The sequence below is a fragment of the Bombus bifarius genome, unplaced genomic scaffold (genome assembly GCF_011952205.1).
Source record: "Bombus bifarius isolate JDL3187 unplaced genomic scaffold, Bbif_JDL3187 scf7180000008162, whole genome shotgun sequence".
Lineage (NCBI taxonomy): Eukaryota > Metazoa > Arthropoda > Insecta > Hymenoptera > Apidae > Bombus > Bombus bifarius.
Window position 1 is genome coordinate 1,763,992 of NW_022884484.1, and position 24,911 is coordinate 1,788,902.

Consider the following 24,911-nt stretch of genomic DNA (forward strand, 5'->3'; position numbering starts at 1 on the left):
ATTTGCGGCTGAAAGATCGCGCGGAGTGGTACAGGAATCAGCGAGAGGGCGTCCCCGGCTGCCATATTTAGAAGTAGACGTTACCATATTAGGGAAAGTTTGCCAAATATGGTGAACAGAGGTGGTCCTTCCTTTTCAAATGATCACTCGGCGCGCCGCGACAAAACACCAATCCAACTGACAGTAGCGCTTCCTGCACGCCTCTCCTCCCCTCCTCTTTTACCGGTATGTCCTTCCTATTTCTACGTGCTTACTAAAACATACGGCTGATAAGCGGCTTTCTGTGTTGATCCGCTATTTCTTACTATCTTCCAGCTTTCATACTTTTTTATCTGCTTCTGTTTATGTTCAGATCGATGTATTTCATTTCTCAGTCAATTGTGGTTTGATCGAAATAAACAGTTTGGTTAAAAATAATAGGGCGAGTTAACATCTTATAATATATAAAACTCTTTCAAAAGTTTCTTTCTATTGATATATTGTTTCTGCTTTACCTTAACATTAACATTAATTTGAATATCATACTTTTAATTCCGATGAATATCTAATCAATATTGTTGTACACAAGGATACATTAGGGGCCACATACTGATATTTGTTTGCTTTTAATGTTTAAATATACGTATGTAGAAAGCATTGGAAATTGTGCAAGAATTCTATGTCTCATACAGTTGAACTTAGTAATGAATAGAACAATTAAAATTTCATGATATTCATATTAGTACTCTTTTTTTTAATGCAAATGTCTTGACATTACTTCTTATAATTGTAAACATGTTCATCCATTGTATGTTCATCTAGTAAGAGTTCATACAAATCGAATGACTACTGATTTGTTTTATTGTTCTTACATAATGTACTTGTTATGATTCACAGAACTGATATCTTATTATAGATGGAGGTATGAAGAATCTTAGATGTATTAATAAAGAAAAATATATAGTATAAAAAGATAAAATAAAAATCTCTTTTAGATAAAATAAATTAGAATTTTATTAAAACAGTATAACTATACATTATTGCATTATGCTGTACAAGGCACAAAAAAAGACACATAAAAAATTGGACTTACAGTATTATAAATTAGTAATTAACTATTATTATTTTTATCATAATAAATTTCCTATTAACAGAGTCATTCAATCATCTGATGTTATTGATTGTGCAGCAGAAAATAAAGTATCATGAATTTCACGAACAAATGAAACTTGAGCTCTTACAGTCATCAAAAACTGAGGATATGTTAAAGCAGGTCCTTCTTGAGCTCCAACAGTATCAGTACGTGTTGGTATAACAGATACTGGTAGGTACCTTACAGAGCTAGAATTTTGTGATAGACATTCTATAGAAGTCTTTAAGTGTAATTCTATCTGATCGCAAATTGAATAAAATTCTTCCATATTTTTATTGAATCGATGATCAGACTGATCCACACCGCCCTTTAGAGATCCAACATCTACCAAACTGTTTTGATGTAATGTATGTGCTGCAGTTTTAAGAGCTATGGCTAATGATTCCCTTAATGGACCAATTAATGATTTAACTTTGGAAATATTGTCAAGCTTTTCTTGAGTTTGCTGTTGTTGTTGTTGTTGTTGCTGTTGCTGCTGAACCTGTGGCTGTTGCGTTTGTTGTGGATTTTGCGGAAGCTGAGGATTTACAGGCTGTGTCATTTGGCCTACTCCAATTGTTCCTGGTTGTTGAATTGGTGGGATATTCATAGCGGTCCTAATAATACAATAATTTAAGAAAGTCTATATATTATGTATAAACACAAATAGAATTCAAATTTGCAGTTATTATTAAAAATTATTATACTGCGAATAATATAAACTTTGATTTATTGAATTGTATTGTAATCTTATATCCGATTCTATAAAATACATTTTACACTAATTTTAATTTCAATAATTTTCAAATTACCTTTTATTTTAGTGCTAAAGAAATTATTTTCTTTGTAGTTTCACGCCTTCTCTCTAATAAAGTATTTAAAAAATAAAATGATATTCTTCTAATATTCTAAAATGTTTTGTTGTGATTTGAAACCGAAACTTAATTAGATCGAGATGCTAGCTCGTCATTGACATTTTATACCACAGGTTGGGTGCGTGTTAGAAAAGTCATTCTAAAATACCCTAGATCGTAAAATGACTTTTCACTTTATATTTTATAATAAATTATATTCGCTATATTTTGGAACAAAATATTAATCGAAATTATTGATAATTGTAATAATAGTCACAAAATTAAATGAGAGATTTATACATAAATTTTTAAGTGAATTTTGGAACTCAAATGTGGAAGAGATGTCGATGGCTGCGGATGGCTACTTATTCCCAAGTTCCCACTCTATATTATCCTAAATGATATGTTATACCGGTCAGTGTCCACAATTTGAATTTATAGTTTTCTTTAGTGCGATAAGTGCAACTGAAGTGATATTTTCAAGTACATTTACTTGACTGTACAATGTATATTAAGTCTATGGTATTGGAAGGATTCAAATCATATGGAAAAAGAATCGAAATAAATGGGTTCGATAAAGAATTTAACGCGATCACAGGATTTAATGGTAGCGGGAAATCAAACATTCTCGATGCAATATGCTTTGTTCTGGGAATTTCGAATCTTGGACAGGTGACACATTGTTTTTTACCTTTTTTTATTAATGAAATATCTTAATTGTAACCTCAGTGTACTCTTGCTTTTTAATACAATTATAGTTTTATTGAAAATAATGTGATGCGAGTTGCGTATAGTTACATTATAAATATGCTTTAAACAATTTTACTCAGACATTAATATTTGTATTAAATTAATTGGAAGAAACGTATTTTTTATCCTTTTATGATAGGTGCGCGCAACATCATTACAAGACTTAGTTTATAAATCTGGTCAAGCAGGTATAAAGAAAGCTAGTGTTACTATAACATTTGACAATAGAGATAGAAATTCGTCACCTATGGGATATGAACATCATGAAGAGATAACAGTTACAAGACAAGTTGTAATTGGTGGCAAAAATAAATACTTGATCAATGGATCTAATGTACAAAATAAACGTGTCCAAGATATGTTTTGTTCTGTCCAATTGAATGTAAATAATCCACATTTTTTGATAATGCAAGGAAGAATTACGAAAGTTTTGAATATGAAGCCTATGGAAATTTTGTCTATGATAGAAGAAGCTGCAGGTACTCGAATGTATGAAAATAAGAAAGAAGCTGCTTTAAAAACCATAGAAAAGAAAGATAGTAAACTAAAGGAAATAAATGATGTATGGATTAATTCTAACAATTAAGTCTGTCTAATTTAATAGTACGTAATTGAATGAAAGTATTTTATTTCAGATTTTAAAAGAAGAGATAGGACCAAAACTAACAAAACTTAAAGAAGAAAAAACACAATATGTTGAGTTTCAACGTATAGAAAGAGAATTAGATCACTGTAAGAGAATTTACTTGGCATGGAGATACGTGACAGCCTTAAGAGAATGTCAGAATGCAGAAGAGAATGTACAAAATGTCAAAAATAAAATAGAAGATAAAAAAAAAACCATTAGTGCTGGTGATGAAGAACTTAAGAATATAGAGAAAGAATTAGATGAAATGGCTAAAAAAAGGGATGCAGTATGTATTTTAAATAAAAATGTATTGTTACATTTTTACATTTTTTATTCATCTATCTTATTTTTATAGGAAGCAGGAGGTCAATTAGAATCTTTGGAGAATGAATTAAAAGAAGCAGAAAAGAAACAATTTAAATTGACAGCTGAAGTTAATAGTAATAAAGAAGATATTAAAACTGGCAAAAAAGAAATAGAACAATTAAAAGCTAACGTAGTCGATGATGAAAATGCTTTTACATCAAAGCAGAAAGAATATGCCAAAGTTGAAGATCTTTTTAGGACATTAAAAGAGACAGATGAACAGGATTGTAAGGCAGTATTACTAGCGCAAGAAAAGTACCAAAAAATTAGTTCTGGTTTGTTAGAAAGTCAAGATGGCGAAAACGCAACATTGGAACAGCAATTAATAAGTGCCAAGCAAAATGTAACAGAAGCACAAACGCAACGTAAGCAATGTGAAATGACATTAAATCATAATAGAGAACAACTAAAGAAAAGGAAAGTAGATTTAAAAAATACTGGAGATGAATACAAAAAATATACTAAAGATCTTGAAAACAAAGAAAAAGAAATAAAATATTTAAAAAACGAATTAAAGAAATTAAATTACGAAGATGGATCTGTAGAACGACTTAGAGAAGAAAAACGTGCACTAACGAACGAAGTATTAACATTGGAAGAAGAAGTGGATCATTTTGAATCAAGATATCCTCAAATTAGATTTGAATATCAAAAACCAGATCCTAATTTTAAACATGATTCTGTGAAAGGAGTCGTATGCAAATTAATCACAGTAAAAGATAAAAAAGCAGCATATGCTTTAGATATAGCTGCAGGAGGGAAGGTATTTAATGATTTTTACATAAAATTTATTTTCTAAGTAATATTATTATGCTCATAAATACTTGTAATACTCGTATATTCAAATTTAATATCTTAATGAATTCTAAAAATTTCAGTTATATAATGTAATAGTAGATACAGAAACTACTAGCAAGAAAATACTTCAACATGGTCAGTTACAAAGACGTGTAACTATTATTCCTTTGAATAAAGTAAATGGAAGACCTATGGATAATCAATTAATTAATTTAGCACAGAAGATAGGTGGTGTGGAAAATGTTCAACCAGCATTGTCTCTCATAGATTTTCCAACAGAAACTACACCTGCTATGACTTGGATTTTTGGACAAATCTTTATTTGTAAAGACATTGAAACTGCTAAAAAGATAGCATTTCATGATAATATAATGAAAAAGTGTGTTACTTTAGAAGGAGATGTTGTTGATCCTGCTGGTACGTTATCTGGTGGTGCAGCATTAAAAACTGGATCAGTGCTTTTGAAATTAGATGAATTAAAAACTGTACAAAATAAATTAAATTTCAAAAAACAAGCGCTTCAAAATGTTGAGTCTACATTAATGAATATAAAGAGTGTTGCTGAAAAATACACTTCATTAAAACAAACGTTCGATTTACGGAACTACGAAATCGATATGGTGAAACAAAGATTAGAACAAACAGAATATTATAAAATAAAAGAAGAGGTATGTAGAATAAATATAATTTACAAGAATGAATAGCTACTTAATAAGTTCTTTACAGATTGAATCCTTGGAGAAAAGTATCGAACAATTTTTGCAAACAATGGCAGTGGCAGAAAAAAATGAGATGGAAAGTACTACACATGCTCAAAATCTGGAGCATCAATTGAAAGATGCTGGTAATATCCGTGAAAGACAATTAAATGAAGCCAAATCTGAATTAGAAAAATTAAAGAAAAAAGCTGAAAATAGCCGTAAAGAGTGGGAAAAACGAGAACAAGAAGCAGAAGTGCTTAAGTTGGAAATAGAAGAATTACAGAAAAGTATTGTAGCTGGGAAAGAACAATTAGTAACATCCGAAGAAAAATTGAATGTAGTAGAAGAAAAAGTAACTGTGTTGGAACAAGAATTAAATGAAGTGAAAGCTAATGTAAAACATATACAATCTGGTATAAAAGAACAAAAAGACATTATTAATAAGCAAAATGTTTATATGCAGAAGCTTATGATACGAAAAGAAGATATCATAAAACAAAGTAAAGAAGCAGAATTAGATATTAAAAAGCTAAACCATGAAATTAATTCAATTAAAAATATTGCTACAGATTGTAAAGAAAAAGTTTCAGAACTTACACGGAAGTATGAATGGATTGAAGAGAATAAAATTTATTTTGGGAAAGCTGGTAACTTCTTTTTACATTTCAATTACATATTGCATTTGTTTTCAATTTTTAAGTAGTGTATCTATAAAATATTTATGTTTTATAGGCGGTATTTATGATTTTAATGTCAATAAACCGAATGAAATGGAACAAAAAATACAACAGCTGCAATCAATCCGTGAAAATTTGAGCCGAAATATCAATACACGTGCTATTAGTCTTCTTGATAAAGAGGAAGAACAATATAATGAAATGGTGAAGAAAAAGAAAATAGTTGAAAATGACAAACGAAAAATATTAGAGACAATTAAGCATTTGGATGAGAAAAAGAAAGAAACATTATTGGAAGCTTGGGAACAAGTATAGTTATTTAATTTTAATTAAGTTGAATTAACTTACATATCAAATTTATATTATATAATTATTATATGTCAATTTTTAGGTAAACAAAGATTTTGGATCAATTTTCAGTAGTTTACTGCCAGGAGCTGATGCAAAATTGCAACCCCCTGAGAATCAAACAGTTACTGAAGGATTAGAAGTGAAAATTGCATTTTCTGGAATTTGGAAAGAATCGTTAGGAGAATTATCTGGGGGACAAAGATCTTTGGTTGCCTTGTCCCTAATATTGGCTATGCTTTTATTCAAACCTGCTCCACTTTATATTTTGGATGAAGTTGATGCTGCATTAGATCTTTCTCATACGGAGAATATTGGTATAATGTTAAAAAAACACTTTAAACATTCACAATTTATTGTTGTGTCATTAAAGGATGGAATGTTTAACAATGCTAATGTAATATTTACAACTAGATTTATTGATGGAATGTCAACAGTGTCTAGAAGTGAAAGAATAAGAGTTAAGTAAATATATCATACATTTTTCAATCTACATAAATCTATTTGTATAAATATACATATATATAAATTAATTTTATATCTAATAAGTATTTTTTTAAAATGATGCTCCTGTACAATAGTATGTTGTGTAATTTTTATAAATTATGTCTGAAGTGCGTATATCATATTTTCATTATTAAAAAAATTCCAAATATTGGATTCCATATCAAGATATAGAAATATAATTTATATTTCTAGAATTATATCGATTATATTATATATACATATATTTACATATGAGTATAATAATAAATGATAATGATAAAAAATTAACTTTGTCTTCATAAACTACATCTTTATAAAATATACATATAATTAGTAAATTTTAATATTTTGTGAATGTATAAATGCTTTTGTAAAATACTGTTCAAATATGTATATCTTACTCAAAAGAAGAGCTATAAATCTCTGTTTTAAAAGGAATCCATCATTGATGGGAATTTTTTTAATATCGATATATTCTCTAAAAACATAGTACGAACAAATTTCTTATATCTTTAGAGTGTATTTACCAAACTTGACCAATTAATATCTTTGAAGAACGGATGTTGTTTTATCTCAGGTATTGTCATCCTTTCGTTTGGTTCATATTTTAGAATCTGCAAATGCGCAAAAAATGTATATTTTATGTTTATAGATCATTTAAATATAAAATTTGATGTAAAAACATACATTAAGAAGCAAAGACTTCGCATTTTCAGAAAGCTTGCTAGGAATGTTAAGTATGGAATGTGACTGAAATAGACCGGGGTGCTTTGCTTGAAATTTCTGCAATAAAAAGTAATTATATAGTATCTGTCTTATATCATATTTCTGTAGGAAAATTTTTATTTTTATTTTTACATACATTGCCAACTATTAATTCATATAATATAACACCAAAACTCCAAATATCCGTAGCGGATGTAAGAGGAATCATAGGTGAAAACGTGCATAATTCGGGAGATGAGTATGGATATTTGTATTTTAATAAATCTATATCGTGACGAGGTACAACATATGTTAACTGTACGTGCTCATTATCATCAAGCAATATATTATCAGGTTTTAAGTCAAACACAAGAACTTCTTGCTGATGTAATGCTTCTAGCGCTAAAAGTATTTCAGCAGACCAAAGACGAATTACATTTTCTGGTATTGTCCAAAGTACCTGTTCAGTGTCTACATTACTGTTTTTTGTTGATTCCGTTAGAAATACATTCCTTTGAATTTGCTGATTATTTGATATGCAATAGGTATTCGTTTCTAGTTGATTATTAATTTCTATTAATTTATTTAATTCGTATTTTTTTTGAATATTATCATTTTTATTCTCTACTGCAAAATATGTACTATCTAAAGAACTTGTTGACTTTTTTCTTTCAAAATGAAGATTTTTGTAACTATTTTTTAACGATGAACTAGCACTGCTATTATTTTGTGACAAGTAATTAGAAGTTATCACATTTCTCTCAGGTATTTTTTCGTTTATAATGGATTCATTCATGCCGTCAATTTTTAATGATATATCATTAATATCTACTGATACTTCATTGCAACTTTTTGATTGGTATATACTGTTTTTAAAATTTAATAACGAAGTACTATTCTCATGATTTATGAAGCAGTCCGATTCACATAAACGATTAACAACCGAATTACTTTCCTTTAAAGTTGCATTAACCGATTGTAACAGTATTTGTGCCTTCTCTAATAATTGCGTAGTAGATACATCGGTATATTTTTCGTAATTTTCTTCTACTGTAATCGGATGTATCTCCATTTGTACTTTGGTATTTGTACTTATAAGGTTTACATTTTCCTTGAGTATAGTGCTTTCAGTTTCATTTACATCATTTTTCCTTAAAGTAATATCACTAACATCGATTGTTTTTTCAGTATCATCTTTTGCAGTTTTTTTATCACAATTTTTATTATTATTGGGATTGTAATGTGATGTTATAAAATCCCACAATCTTCCATGGCTATAATGTAATTCAGTTAGTTTTCAATGAATATCAGATAATAATGTTATTCTTAATACATACCTCAGATGTTGTAGGATCAGGAATACACTTGTTTCTGTTTCAACACATGCATGTAAACGGACCATGTATGGTATTTCACCACGTAATATATAATTATTTATACTTTCTTTATTTGAAGATAACTTTTCTATGGCCTGAAATTATTAAGAGAAATGTTAAATGAATTTACTTTGGTGTTCCATATTTTTGCTGTAATCAAATTACATCTTTAAATTATCTATATAATGTTACTTTTACAATGTTGAAGCAGTTTTGACGAATATCCTTTACAAGCATTACTGACTCTATTATTTTCAATACTTTGTAATATTGAAGTTCTGATATAGGTTTATTTAACACTGAAATATTACAATTTAGATATCTATTATAAAGCTTCTCAGCATGGTCTAAATATTTTGATATCTTTTCTTTAATTTTTTCTGCCCTTTTTTTATTTGTATCAGATTCAACACCAGATCGAAGACTAGAGATTCCCATTTTATATTGAGTAAATGCTTCTTCATACTCTGCAAGGTCTTCATGCTTGACAGCTGCACTCATATGTGCAGATGCAACTAAAATATATTGTGGTGAATCTGTCCATGATTGTGGCAGATCGGAATCTTCATGAGTATTTATTGAAGTGTTTAAATCGTTACTAGTAGTATCAGTATTTATATTAGTGTCTGATGTTTGTACAATTGCAGAATTACTCCTAACATTATAATTTTTATCTTTATAGCAATTGTTATTTTTGTTACAAATTAATTGATTATCTCCTAATTCAGAGACAATTTTACTGTGATCATTATCTTCTATTAGCAATTTATTATACTTGCTTTTTGTCATAGATACTTTTTTATTTTCAGTTTCATGACTTAAATCATTTTGTGATAAAATTTGTTCTTTGGATTCAGATGCTTCTTGAGATTGCTTTACTTCATTTTTAGTAGCAGATAAATTTGTCAATGAAGTTTGAATACCTTTAGGTTGAAGAATACTTTGAGAAACATTATTTGGCAGAGAATTTATGTAAGTATGACGATCCTCCTCTGCAGATGTATCAGAACTAAGAGATTGAGAGCAATCATTTAAATAATAATCTGCATGACTAGATTCAAAGAACTTTATGAAAATGTCACTAGAGTATAAATACGAATGCCTGCCTATAAATTCTAGAAACTTTAATGCACATTCCCTTCTCTCTTCAATAACTTCAGCTTCAAATCTGCCAAAAAATTTTGGCTTTGGAAATGATGGATAGCTTTCCTTAATTCGCGATTGCGAGTATAATACATTTAATTCTGAGTGGAGTTTCTTAAAGTCATTATAACGTTTCCATACAGATACTTTAGAAATTTCTTCATGAGAGCTTTTCAAAAATACCTAAAAATATATAAATATATATAGTTAGAAATTATGACTCACAACATTTCTATAATTAAATCATAGAATATGTTAATTTATCACAACATGTATTAAAAATGAATTTTAAAATTAATATAATATTAAAAAACCACGAGAAAAAGCAAATAAATGAATTTAAAGATATCTTCTTTGATATTTGATTGTTAATTTATCTGATTATCGGACTGTTTTACTCTATATACATTATATTGATATTTTATATCATACCACAGACGTGACTTTGTAAATAGTAAAGCCTTTCTTATGCCGTGTCGTTTCTGGAATAATAAAACGCCTCACCCATTTGTCTTTAGTGGGTGCCATTGTTTATACACTTTAACTATAAAACCAGAAGCTCAATAAATTGATCGCTTTATCGTTTTAATTTGTGTATTTCTGTCATCATACTTTCATGCATCTGGCTTTTTTCTTCGTTTACGTGGCATGTATGTCGCGAATGATTGATTCTCAATAAATGTCACTCATATATATTTACATTTATTGGTGTGATAAGCTAGTTGGTTATAGTAGATGATTGTTTATAATATATGTGGTTTTATTTTTTTTATGAAATTCGTATACTTCCTACGCACTACAAATGAACAAGTGTGGAATTACGAGTTTTTTTTTTACTATTTTTGACAATTGTCACAATGAATTAGATTGCAATTCTCAATGCAACCTCGTCTCACTATTTACTATTTATGTATTGCAACTGAACGAAAAAGAACGATTATTTCCACTCAACCCTTTCTTTTTCACCACCTGAGTGGTACTGCGCTTGCGATGCGATGTTATAGACTTAAGGATAGAACAACATACATAGAATAGGAATCGGAATAGAAATTGACGTGTAGGACAAAGTAAAGTGATTATCATTGACGTTCTTTAAAAGCTACCCTCTTACAAACATATATATCTGCTTTCTTATCTCCAATGCTAATTTTAGAAGTTGTCAGATTTGTTTATATTTGAACAATCATTAATATTAAACTGGGTTTACAATATACTGTAGAGAATGCTTTAATGATATAATCTTTTAAAATACAATTCTATGAAATCATGTATTTTACATTATACTATTCTTTGGTTTATGTAATTCGCAGACGAAATAAAGGATGGACTTAATATCACGTCGTACCTTCAATGCATTTTATGTCACGTGTTTCTACCATCCATTACTATGTGGTGTATATATGACACTATATACCACTTTCGTGTCGCATGCGACGTTATCGATCTAATATAGTAGCGGTTTGAATTAAAACTAAAGCCCTCTATGAAATTATAAATAAAATACATATAGGAAGGATATTCTATAATTGCAAATGAAATATAAAATTTTATACTTATACATACTCTTATTTATGGATAACTTAATTATGTCCAATGAATAGGACGAAAAGAACAATGAAAGAGTAAAAAAATCAACAGAAACTTGCTTCTGTGGATAAATACATATATATACTGATCAAGTAAATCAACCTTTATGAGTATACTAAAATTGAGACTTAAGATTTGTGTAATGTCTTTCGTGATATCCTGAGCGATGTCTTTTTATACAATGTTTTGCGATATCTTGATATATTCTATGGCGTCTCATGATGGTTGTTATTATTTTATTTCTTGCCTAATGGAAGAGAAAGGAATTTTGGAAACATATCTAATAAAAGATTATATATATAGAAATATATATACATGTATGTATATGGAATATACATTACATACATAAATGCGATAGACTTTGGGCTGCAGATTGCGTAGTTCTTAGGTTGGTATCATTCTTCGAATAGTAATATTGGGAAATATTGATGCTTGTATCCTTTTTCAAATAGTAATATTACGGAATATTAATATTTGGAAAACACGACATAAATTAATACTATTTATCGATAAGATATCTACACTATTACAAAATCTTATGTTTTATCATAATATAATACATAATTTATATGTATATTAGAAAGAATTATGTAATTAACTTGCGTAAAAAATTTCAAATTTTTTCATTTTTTGTAGAATTTCCTATGAAAGTAAGTACCGAGAAAATGCAGTATCAGGGTAATAGAACATAATACCAGGATAATACGTACCTGAGTCATCTGTGTTCTTGATGGTAGAAATAGGAATTAAATTTTAAGTTACATCATTTTGCGCGGTGATCTCGTATTGAAAAGTGGAAGTAACTGCAGAGAGTTCGTTATAGATATGGAAAGTTTAATATACATCGACATATTAAATGCTTCAAAATGGTGAGAATCTTAATTTGAATCGTTATGTATTTACAGTTATTAACATATTGCAAACGGATCTAGTGCTTGAGGTCGATCATGAAAATTGTCATATTTTTATTGTTGTCCTTTAGAGAGAAACAATTTAACTAAATGCTGGGCGTAGTTGGTAATAACTATTATTCTGCTATATGTTAACACAATTTATAGTGATTTGTCGTATTGTCATGTAAACATACGAATATGGAAATTTTCAGGAAAATTCGATTAGTATCTGTGTACTGATAGAACGTGATACGTTCCTGAATCAATCGTACTCTGGTGGTAAATTTTGAAATTAAAATTTGAAATTACTCCATTTCGCGCGGTGTCATATTGAAAAGAAGAAGTAACTGTCGAGAATTCGTCGTAAATTCGTCGTTCGTGGAAAATTTAATATACAATACGAAGACATTGGTTTAAAATGGCGAGAATATTCATTTGGTTCATTTTATAATACAATTTATAGTGATTTGTCGTTTTTCCATGTGAATAGATGGTTATTAGTTTTCGATCAAAATCACCTACATCGAAAGGCGCAAATCACGTATTATTAGAATGAAATTCTATTCCTTTTTATTTCCTTTGGCTTTCTTCTTTCCCTTTATTTTCCTTGATAGTCTATCCCTTATATTTTTTACTTTCTTTTTCTTTTCTTTTATACATCAAATTATGGTAATTAACGAAACATAATTCGATAGTCGTTCGATTTTACGGTAATAATAATTTTACGATATTTTATTTTAATTTTGTTCGTTTACGTTATATCAATTCGTGCGTGTTTACTTTATATGCGTATCTCCGCGTTTCAGTCTGACGTATTGTTTTTTTCTTGAAGCATAATATCGGCCTGTTGGAAACATTTCCTTTCCAAGAATTCGACGACTCTTGTTCGTACACACTCGACTTACCGGTGACGTCCTCCCCACCCCTCGCCAGCCGAATTCCGTTTGGAAAATCGACACGCGGGGATCATTCTATGGACGAAAATCGGATTGATTAGATGTATCTATACTCTGCAACAAGTGTCCTCTTTCTACTACGTAGTATTTTTTTAGTGATTTTTCTACCAAATTCACGCTACTGCTATGTCTAATTAATGTACATTTTATTCGTTAATTCATTATAATCTATTAGAATCCATTATTAGATTATCTTTTTTTCTTTGATCTATTTTTTGTTATCGTATTTACGGGTAGCTTGTACAATGAGGTTTCAGAAGCAACTTTAACCTTAATCGCTAAAACCCAATTAATTGCTTCACTTTGGTATAATTTGTTACTTTTATATACTTATTTTAATGTTTCGGTCTCTTTTTGTGCAGATCATTGCTTGATTGCGAGGAAAATTTGAAGACATTAGACAGACGCCACGAAATTCGAAAGAACGCCACGGTGTCTGATTAATTCGATAGTTTTCTATGCAGATACGGTAACACTTGACTTATTCTAATGAAGGCAAACGTATTTATACGTTTGTTTGTTCTTTCTATTGGACACTTGGTAATATTTATTTAGTATGTAATCGATTCTTAACAAATAATTCGCAATGTTAACACCACTAATACTTAATATAACAAAATTATAAATTACTTTATGATTTATTAAGAATACGAAGGTGAAGACACCATTAACCGCTTCTTATTTCGGATATAGATACATATTAAATTAATTTTTTATTTCAAACATACTAAATGAAATGCTTTATTATTTAACATTAACGTAGAATCTCCAAAGTTCTATTTAAATTAAATTAAAATAACTTATATTTTGCTGCATTCCCGCGAATTTTCTGCAATAATATTGTCACTTCACAATTTTTTTAATAATTCCTATTATTTTCTAGAAGAAATGCTATTGCAGGCAGGTTTGAAGACATATTTCGTTAGTATAAAATGTATTTGAAACTCTAATAATGGACAAATTGGGTGCATTATGGAATATTGATAGAGATTTGAATAATATTGTAACTAATAACTCCATATTAAATATTTCATATTCTAATATGATATCTGTGTAATCTATGTAATATGATATTTGTCTGTGGTAAATGAATAATAATTACTTTATAATTTTGAAAAAGCAGTATTTTCATAAATGAACACTGGATAAGAAGAAGAAGAAAAGTAGTATTTTAATAAGAATTTTTTCTTGCAGAAAATTTTTGTGACTGCGCGCAATGCAGTCAGTAAAGTCAGTGTTTGCTGCGTTATATTACTTTTCATATTTTTTTAGAGCGTAATAACTTTCATTAAATTTAATTATAATAATCAGACGCGAAAGTAGAGTCAGTGTGTTCGCCAATTGTCACTTGATTTGAACGGACGTGTTAATAGCCTATTATTTTTCTTCTTTTTTTGTTAAACATTCGCTTACGGTAGTAGAGTCGCAGGTCTCGCAAGAGGATAAAGCCTCTTGGAGCTCGACAATGTAAGTATTTTATTATTCATATTTAGTTTGAATTACTATTAACTTCTATTGAAAAAAACATCAAAGTTCTAATGTTGAGGTATACAATAAAAACATTTAACGTTCAGAAATCAGTAGAATTTCAATTTCTAGATTTTTAATTTTTATGTCAGGGTACCAATTTTTATTTTAACAATTAAGCTGTATTAGAATTTCAATTCTTTTTGTTATTAAAATTTCAAATTTGAATAGAGTTTTGTTTTTCGTTATTTAACATTTTTTAAGAACCAAAAGTCCGTTTTCAGGGACAAATTATAGCATTTCACATGTTTTGTTATAGGTTTTTCATAATTTCCATTTTTTCCTCTTCTCTGGGAAGGATGAAGCGGTACTTCAAATTTCAGCATGTAAGAATCTTTGCACATTGTATTTTATTAATTTTATTCTTTGTATTTCGCTGTAATTACTATTAATTAGAAATTAAAGTCTGACTTTTAATTTTTTTATTAGCATTCCAATTCCTATAGTAATTAGAGTTTATTAGGAGTTTAACATTTTTGTTATTAAAGTTCTGTTTTTATAGAATTTCATATTTTATTATGTCAGATTTTTTTATTAATCATCAATGTGCTTCTCAAAATAAATTATAACAATTCATATTTTGTTAAAGGTATGTCACTCCTTTCCGTTCTTCCTGTTCCCTGGAAAAGACTTACTTGTGCTTCAAAACCAAAGAATGTAAGTAACTATTTATTTTGTTTAATTCAATTCTGTATATTCTACGATAATTATTATTCATTAAAAAATAAAATCTGATTGAAAATTTGACAAGTTGAACATTTTTCATTCTTGAATTGAATATTATTACTAAAAATTTTTATTTAGCAGAAATTAGTCTTTTATTTTAAATAAAAACTTTTAAAGTAATTAACACCATCATTACGAGTAAATTAAAATATTCTATGTTTTGTTACAGTTTTTTCCCATTGAATTCGGTGATTCCAATTTGATGATGGCTTGATGACGAACTCCCTTGGATCAGAACAATATCGAGGACAACATTCTTCACATCTAATCGTGAGTCGCATGTATTTTTATTCCTGCGGTCTCTCAATCATGTCGAAGGATGAAAGGTCCGAATCGACACGGGTGATTGGCTGTATACGTAGAATTTTTGACGAGCATAGTGACTGCGGGTATTTATTGTACTCGTGAGTAGTAACATTTTCTTGTCTATCATACAAGATACATATTACAGAAGTGTACAATTCTGTATGTAGGTACTTCATTTGTAAGATGTGTTCTGTTCGATTTCTTATTTGTAGTTTCATAGGAAATTTTTGTTTCGGTTCAGGCCACTACTATGCTGAATCGATAACGTTGCATGCGACATAAAAATGGTATAAGAGTAAAATTACCTCAAAAATATGGGGTGTGAAGAAGCATTGCATATCAGGTCTATTCTATACCTCGTCGGTGATTAGAACCACAGTTAAAAACGACAGACGATCTCGTTCTTAAATAATAATGTGAGTTTACGTACACAGGGTACGACAGTTTCATGGTGCAATCGATTGCTTTCAATGAGATACAATTTCGCTTCTAGATGGCGCAACAATGTTCTGTCTATGAGATTCGCATCTTTAATTATTCTTATATCTAACAATAAATTTATATGTTAAACAAGGGGGGGGTGCATATGCTCTATGAAGTATATATAACTTGTAATTAATATTTTCTTAATGCAGCGATCGAATAAGATAAATACATATTTCGTATATCATTTTTTGGCTATGATCGAATTCGAAAACAGAGTAAGTAATTTAACTTAAATTTTTAAAATGATTACTAAATGACAAGTAACATGCATAAAAGTAACGTCATATTCTGTATAAATTGTATTTAAGATTTTCATTGTTTAAACTTATTCAAGTCATCATATCTATCGAACGATAATAGTATAAAATTAAAGACTACTTAAGAAAGGAAAGGATTACTTTAGTATATAATGATTATTATTATACGTATACAACGTTTCATAATCTATTAATACATGTTCGTTATATCGTTATACATTTTAGGATTTTATTAGAACTTTGGTATTCAATAAACCTTGTCTTCCACCGTGAAATTATGTATGGTATATAACCATATCTGTTCTTCAAATTGCAGTTGGTAGTCGATGCACTTTGTAGACATTATGCAAAAAAATGTACGCCTGTTAGATGAATAAATATGTATATTCCGTAACGGCCATCCTTTTGTCCTTCGTCGTACTCCCTTCGTTGTACTCGCCACCTCACTCCAGATCTTATAAATTATTTATTCTCGACGAAACCTGTGCGCTCCCACCGCTAAGACGATTACTTTAATTAATGTCGATCGTTATCGGTGACTTGAAAGCCAGAAGGGTAGGAGTCACGTCAACGAGATGCTTTTAAATTCTAATACGGCGAAGCGACGCCACGATCGCATCCCCCGTCCCATTTGCGGGATTCCTTCAGGACACGGTGTTTCCTGTCTATTTCTGTACCGTAAACGAATCGATTTTAAGGTGTCACTATTCACCTGCGTTCAAATACTCGCTTACTTTCTTTCACTTCCCTTTCTACTTCACTCAAATATTTCTACGTAAAACCAATAGCTTGTGTTATGTTTTCTTATTTTTCTCATTTTAATTTTACACCATCACGAAGCACTTTACTTGTGGCTTTCATAGTCGACAGAGCTACTTTCAGTCTGTTGATTACTTTCAATTTCTTGTTTAATTCTATAGGAATAAACTTTGTTGGTTGAACGAGAATTTATATTTGATCTTCTGTTTACTATTTAAATTAATATTCCCTTTATGGTGATCAAAGTAATCACGTACATTGAACTTTTTTTTTAAGTTTATGAATTTTATAGAAGAATTTTCTAAATTTTCCTCCTCATATCAAAGAGAAATCTAGCACGTGAATGTAAAATGAAATAACATAAATTTTTATATTCCATATGAATAAGTGTGTACTGATAATTATAAAATCGGTTGACAAAAGTTGACAGAAGTTTCTCGTTGAAAGGTGGTTGTTCGTATATGAAGGCCGTGGGATGCGATTTAACAGAATACCGCTTTTAATTTGATGGGGATTGAAGGATGTGTAGATGTAAGCTGCAATTTCACGTGGAGCTTTCTGCTCGAGGCTGGTCCGTCTGGAAATCTGCACTTACAATCGACCACATTTACGGTATTACGGCTTACTGCAAACGGAGAACCGTGAATGCCATTTGGAAATCATTGCCGATCGGACAGCCAGAGAACTGGTTGTAATACTCTTACGAGAACGACACAAAGTGAAAGGATCCCCCGGTTTGGTCTGTTTGAAAAGGTCAGGTTCGTCCTTTTTTCCTTCGTTTATACCGAAATATGTATTTCTGATATCATATTGAATTTGTCTCATAAAACGTACCTACAGAAACCATATTGATTTCTGTTCAACCTATTGTCCTATATGTTTGTCGATGAGGTTGAAGCAATATTTAATAATAAAATTCATCTTTTGTAGTATCATCTTATATTTGATAAAGTGTTTTTCAATTTGTTTAATTAACTCTCTATAATATTGAACGTATGGTTGGGATTATGTCTCCAATTAAATAGAGACAGATTCTATTTTTAGGGAAGTTTACTTTGATCTGAAATTTTAATTTCAATTTTTTTTTGACTGAGGATTATTATATTCAAATTACAATTACGATGTCTGTAGTAGTAGTAGTGGTATTTATTTGTTTCAGCTTTTACATACTTTACTATAATCGTACTATACTTTAACATTCTTACATTTTAATATTGTAGTCTTTCCCCCATTCATATGTATATTACTTTTGCACATATTTTTGGTTTCGTACGTTAAGTGTTTATTTACATTTCCTTTTACATTCTTATCTACTTGTTTATTTCATTGTTCTTATTTACATTCCTTACTTATTTGCCCACGTTCCGTCTCATACTTCTCCTTCTCGCTTTTTTGCACCTATCTCCTCGCCATTTTCAAACTCCTATACCAGTCTATAACTTTTGTGCGATATGTCTCTGACAATAGCTCCTGCTTCTTCAAATGTACTCTTCCGAGCTTTGTGCATTCCTTTAATAAGTGTTTCAGTGTTCCTTAGCTTCCTTTTTTACCAAGTATATATCTTCTTTTCTCTTCACTCAACCAATATTTATTATATTTCTCCATATCCCTACATCTCAATCTCGCTTATCGTACAATTACTTTGTGCATTTATTCTTTTCTTATCGTATGTAGATAATCTAGCAATAAAACTGTTACGTGTCTATATATATGTATATTACGATACCTGTATATTCTTTAATTAATATGCTGAATATGTAACGTTCACTTAACACTTCATGCGAAATTTCATCCATTAAATTCATCTGCTCTGAACTTTTATTTTTATTGAAAAAAGTCTCGAACATTTAACTTAACGAATGATTATACAATTGATAAGAATCTTAGCGCTTCCTCAAAGTTTTTGGAAGCTCAGACTAGTGAAAACGTTAGGCTTGGACATAGTTGAATCGTACTGCGTATGCGTTTATTGAGGAACTCGATTTAGGAATTCGAATGCACTATTAAAAATAACACTTACTACTCATCATGAGTGTTTAAAATCTAAAAGTGTGAAAAATTAAGCCGTTACACTTATTTACATTGTGTGTTCTTCAGTCATTTTGACGGGCCTCGTATGACATCGCGTTTTCTTACGATCCTCAACTTTCGCAACCGAATATTCAGCGGCGTGATAAAAAGATGATGGGGTGGAACGACGAGGATATCGGGCGAGAAGGGTAAAAGCGTTTCCATTTAATTACAATCGATCGAAGTAGGCGAATCGCCTTCAGTGGCATTAACGTAGTCGAGACGGTGGTTTTATAGACGGTCAGCCAGGGGTAGTTCGTAGACCAACGTTAAAACCACCACTCAAATTTGCAGAACTTTTTATTTCCACCCTCCTCGAACCTTCTTACCGACTGCTACCTCAGTTCTCTCTTCGAAAGGGTTTAAAATCGCAGACGTTTCCTATCTTCTTTATTTTTTTCTTTCTTCTCTCTATAGCCTTTGTACCTTTTTTCCCCTCTTCTCTTCTTCACGTCATTTGGTTAAAAGAATTTCTCCTCTTCATTCCTTTCACATGCTCTTTTGCCGGAAACCAACACAAATGTTTGATCTACTTGATGCACTGGGCGTCTTTAACCATCTCTTCTCATCGTTCTCGGTTTCGAATATTTCTTCATCTATCTCTACCACATCAGGCTGAAATCTCGTGTCCTTTTGTGCCTCTCTTTTTCTCTTCTCTTTACCAGAGGGTTAAAACGCGTATAGTTCGATATTTCGAGAATTTCTTCTTTCTTTCTCGAGCGAGGTTGCTCGTATTTTTTCGCCCTGAGGCATAAGATGGCGATATTCGAAATGATATTAATTAGTTGAAGAGAAAATCTCTGTGGAATTAATGCGATTTTGTTTTGAATCTTCCGAAATATAGAAAACTCGTACACTGTGACACATTTTTAACTCTTTGGAACAGAAAGTTTAGTGCAACAAAAGTTTAATTCTATTTGTAATTACACATTCGTTTCTTATCAGTGTTTGAAGGTGTGCTAGATGTCTCTCCTTTCATACAAAAATAGATGCTTAATATTTAATTTTAAAAAGACATTCATCTTTACCACACCATCTACAATAACAAAGCGTTCTCACGCCATTAAGTCATCGCAATAGTCAAGCACAATAGAAATACGTGATATCATACAAAGCGAAGCAACGCAATCGAGTGTGACAAAGCTAAAAAAGGATGTTTTTGATATCGTGAAAAGTTGTACCTCGTGGAATAATTCTTCAAATATTTCCTAACATTATTAATGTCTAAAATAATATATCAACGAGTCATCTTAGTCTATTACGAAGTCGTTTCTTAATTACAAAATGTATTTAATAAAGAAACAAATCAATTATAACGAACAAAAATTTATTCGATAATCGAAACGATCTACAAGTTAGGGAGCAGGTAAATTATTAAACGGTTAGTCGACGAGCGATTCCAAAAATCTGCAACTGTAACTAGGATACGATATATTCCCACGAGAAGCGAAAGAGCACGTAAAAAGATAACGGCACGTAGAAGGAAGGCCGACGAGATTATTCCCAAGAGTTTGGCATAAACGACAAGTAAACTCTCCCTTCTTTCTCTAACCAACGAATGATTCCAAAAATCTAAGGATACCCATGCACGATTAAAATTCAACGATCATCCACCGGATATCCTTATTATTTCTTTTTCGAAGTTTGCGATCTTACTCTGGATTCTCTCATATTTCGTAGCTCGTTCGTGATGGCCATTTGTCACTTCTCGAGTAAAGTTCAATGCTTTTCGGGCCATTTGACGTGCGCTACAAAAAATGTAAAAAAAAGGAAGAGCAGAAAGGAAGGAGGAGGAAAAAGCAGGAGGATGGTGGAGGGACGAGGGAAGAGGAGGGCAGGAGAAACACTTCGAGGCAGAGCGAAAGTTTCGAGTTGGCGTTATTGATGTCTTCGGTGGATGTGTGCCGGGGTTGGAGGTGGTCGCGGGAGGTAATCCTGAGAGCAGCCTCAAAGGCCAAATGAGAAATACTTTCCGATCGGGCAGCGAGGCTTAAAGGACTTCATATAACGTCTCTGAGCCGTGAGATCTTAGACTCGCGTCGAGATTTCGACGCTTTTATTATGTAACGAATGTGCGTTCGTGTTGGTTCTTCTCGATTTTTCTTCACCTCTCGTTCCGTTACCCTCGAATTGCTGTTCTTCGTTTCCAAGCCGGCGAACTTTTGTAATTACGAGTCGCTGTCTTTAAAATGACGGTCCGAAATTAATCCCGAAGAGACGATTTCTCCTTCGAGCTACTTCCACTCGCTTTTTCCTTTTCTCTCTTCTTCGTTGTGATTTTTATCTTTATATTTATACTTTTATGTTTTGCCGTGAAAGAAAGAAAGAAAGACAATGTACGGGTATAAGTACGTACATAGAGTGTTCATGAATATGTGTTTAATTCACATTATGCTAAAAACTTCCTTACAATACTATGTTACAAACTCAAAAATAGAAGTATTGAAAAATATAAGTTTTTTTTATCAAATTTTCATATCTTAAATCAATTAAATAGCAGTTTCTCGAAAAGACACATCGTAGAGTATACGATCTTAATTTCATTTCACCGTTTTAATCGGTTTCGTATAATCCGTAGAATCTTGCACCGGTAATGATATAATCTTCAAGGCAAAGATTCATTAAGTTTTACACAGAAGGTAGACGTGAAATGACGGAAAAAGAAAAAAGGAAGGATACACGTAGCCGGTTAAACGAATTTCCTGATGAAGAAGCTAAATTGCACGTATAACGGTTGAGAATAATTGCGTTGCTCGAATAAATATGATTCACTGTTCCCTGTTTATAGTTTATACTACCGAAAAAGCTTGGCCGATCCTTATGCCTCTCGCGCGATAAACCCGACGTAACGAGAAACCACGGGGCAAAAACCGGGGAAAAGGAGTTGAAATTAATTGAAAGTACAGCCAACGAGGTGCAACGTCGTTTAACAGCGAACCGGTGTCCTGAACACGAAGGCACACGAAAATCTCGTAGGCGGTAATAATAAAGTAGGCGATAAATAACCGCGTTTAAGTGGTAACGTAATTTCAGTTTGTACCCTTACAGGACCATTAAGGCCATTATTGCGAATCTCTTAATTTGCGAAAAACACTGTTTCCTCAAGAAGGTTGCAGGAACGTCGTTTTCACAGGCGTTAAGTGGCAACTAGAGCTCGAAATTGCGTTCTTGCACTCGTTGGAATATTATTCATTTTGGGGGTGAAAAGGTCGTTGATGTTCTCTCTCATAGACCCCCCTCCCTCCCTCCAACCTTCGTTCTTTAATTTCATTTTGCTCTGTTTGGAACGGTAAATAGAATGTCGGAGGTGCTCGAATTATGGTCCTAAGTCGCTTTAAAATATATTTCTGATGATATTTTCATAGAGAGTAAACGTACTCCAGTTCTATTAGAAGTATGAACGATGAAGAGGGTTCCTTTTTTCGTGTTTCGGATTGTGTGATAATTAAGTTCGCTTATTCGATACAGTTTGATACAACAAAGTGCCGATTATTAATTAAAATAGTGACATGGATCGATATGTTTAGAACTCTGTATGCCCTAAATTTTTAATTGGGGTTAATGTTCAGCTAATATAGTTTGCCATGATTCGATTTCTGTCAATAATTGTATAAAAATTAATTTAAAAATAAAAAAAGAAAGAACAGCCATTCCGGTACATAAATAAAGGTTGCATTGACTCATTAAGGACAAAAATTGAAAAACATAAAAGCTATAAACAATATATTATTATTGTATTAAAAACTTTGTTTATTATATTGCACGATAAATACTTCAATTTTTTCAAATTTCTCGGAAGAATAAGTAACGGCGAACGAAATATGAAACAGGTCCTCTCATAAGCTCATTATTATGAAAAAAGAAACAGAACTTAATAACATAAATTGACTAGAAAAAAATTGGAAATGAAATATTGCGTTAACGCAACGTTGGTCCTTAATGGATTGATGAAATTAACTTTGAACAGAGCAATATTAATACAGGGGCGAAAAGAAAACTCTCCACGTTGAGTACTGTAATTTAAAACAGCGCAATTTACATAGCCACGTTTAATCCAGCAGCCGATGGAAATATCCATAGAAGTTCACACGCATCTCGATCCAAAGCGGCCAAGTTATTACATTTATCTTCTGATCGTCTATTTTCCTGCTCGTAACAACTTGTTAATACCCGTGCTCGGTTCGCATGAATTTTTCATGCCCGGTTCCATTTTTTTTTCGCTCCTTCGCTTAAATGATTCCGCGCGACGCGAACGCGAAACTCCCCCCTATTTTTCCCTCTACTCTTTTTTCCCATTATCCCCACCTTTTTCTATCCTCTCCGTTTCCTCTTCTATCGTTCTAGCAAGCCAACCCTGTTAATTATGATTAATCATGTCTCGGAAATTAAAGCGATTAATCTTCCACGTTGTGACGACCGCGAGCATGTTGGTTAGCCTTACGCTCGTGTAACAACAGCCACGTGTAACAGTGTGCGCTCGAACCTTATGTTTTCCACGGCGAAGTGGTTTTCTCAATTAGTTCGCCCGCTAATCGTTCCCGGTGACTTATGTGCGTTTTCATACTGGCTGCCGTGAAATCACCGGAATTTGAAAACGCGACGATTTTAAGCTGGCGACGTTTGTTACGAAGTATCTCGCTTTCCCATCTCATCTAATAAAGAAGAAGTTGAACTTGGGCAAGTTTGTATAATCGAATACGATACTGTACGAAAGCTTCAAGCGTTATTCAGATTAATAAAGTTTCTTGAAACCAAGCAGCCTGACTGATCTTAAAATATAGAGCGAAATTCCGTGAAAGCGAAAAAGCCAATCGATTATCTCTCGACCATCGACAAATCAATTTTCATTAAATCTCTGATCAACCTCCACTTCTCTCACATTATTCTTCGCTCCACAATTCTTCATACTCGCATTTCACTTAGCAAGTTCAATCAAATTCACCTTTCCGTATCCGTCTACTTCCTTGTTTATCAAGAATTATCGCAACGATCGCTGCTTTGGGCCGTTCGTTCGAAAAGATCTTCCAGTCAGGCGAGCTTTCTCGTCGTCGAAGGGCGAGGAATTTCTGTTTCGACACGCCAGTCGAGTAGAGTGTCGGGGGGAGGGGGCGACGGTGGCTCGTGTTTCTTATCGGCAGATGGGAAACGAGGAGCTGGCTGGAGGGACGGCCACGAACAAAGGCCGTCGATATAGCCTCGTAAACCGTAAAAAGTAGGAACTATCGCGAATAAATAACCGATGGAAAGAGTGGCCGGGAGAGGTCTTGTGCGATGGGGTGGGTGGATGGTTGAAGAGGGGCGAAATGAATGCGTGCTACGTAGAAAACGGGGCTGGCCGTCGTTGAATAGAAGTGTCAGAATAGAAGTAGAGAAACAGAGCGTGAGTGAAAGAAAAAGATAG

The 24,911-nt window shown here is 31.7% G+C and overlaps 2 protein-coding genes and 1 long non-coding RNA gene across 4 annotated transcripts; 2 read left to right on the forward strand and 1 right to left on the reverse strand.

The window, feature by feature from the left end:
- The first annotated feature begins 93 nt into the window (after positions 1 to 93).
- Positions 94 to 6,771, forward strand: LOC117208831 (structural maintenance of chromosomes protein 2). Of its 2 annotated transcripts, none has more exons than XM_033450234.1 (8): positions 94 to 225; positions 2,855 to 3,277; positions 3,351 to 3,629; positions 3,699 to 4,472; positions 4,588 to 5,175; positions 5,234 to 5,855; positions 5,941 to 6,194; positions 6,277 to 6,702. In XM_033450234.1, the coding sequence occupies exons 1-8, from the start codon at positions 109 to 111 to the stop codon at positions 6,700 to 6,702; spliced, it is 3,483 nt and encodes a 1,160-aa protein (XP_033306125.1). In that variant the 5' UTR covers positions 94 to 108. The 2 variants fall into 2 exon arrangements, with proteins under 2 accessions (XP_033306125.1, XP_033306124.1); XM_033450233.1 differs by lacking the exon at positions 94 to 225 and adding an exon at positions 2,470 to 2,637 and having other exon boundaries at positions 6,277 to 6,771.
- LOC117208833 (ribosomal protein S6 kinase delta-1) lies at positions 1,335 to 11,051 on the reverse strand. Its single transcript, XM_033450235.1, has 7 exons — positions 10,376 to 11,051; positions 8,993 to 10,126; positions 8,762 to 8,895; positions 7,582 to 8,698; positions 7,407 to 7,502; positions 7,247 to 7,333; positions 1,335 to 1,728 (listed from the first exon to the last, which is right to left on the reverse strand). Exons 1-7 carry the CDS (start codon positions 10,469 to 10,471, stop codon positions 1,558 to 1,560), a joined length of 2,835 nt encoding a protein of 944 aa, XP_033306126.1. The 5' UTR covers positions 10,472 to 11,051; the 3' UTR covers positions 1,335 to 1,557.
- A 2,696-nt stretch (positions 11,052 to 13,747) lies between these two features.
- LOC117208821 lies at positions 13,748 to 17,065 on the forward strand. The gene is made up of 4 exons (XR_004487775.1): positions 13,748 to 14,846; positions 15,166 to 15,232; positions 15,496 to 15,563; positions 15,802 to 17,065. It is a non-coding gene; the product is annotated as an uncharacterized LOC117208821 (long non-coding RNA).
- The last annotated feature ends 7,846 nt before the right edge of the window (positions 17,066 to 24,911 follow it).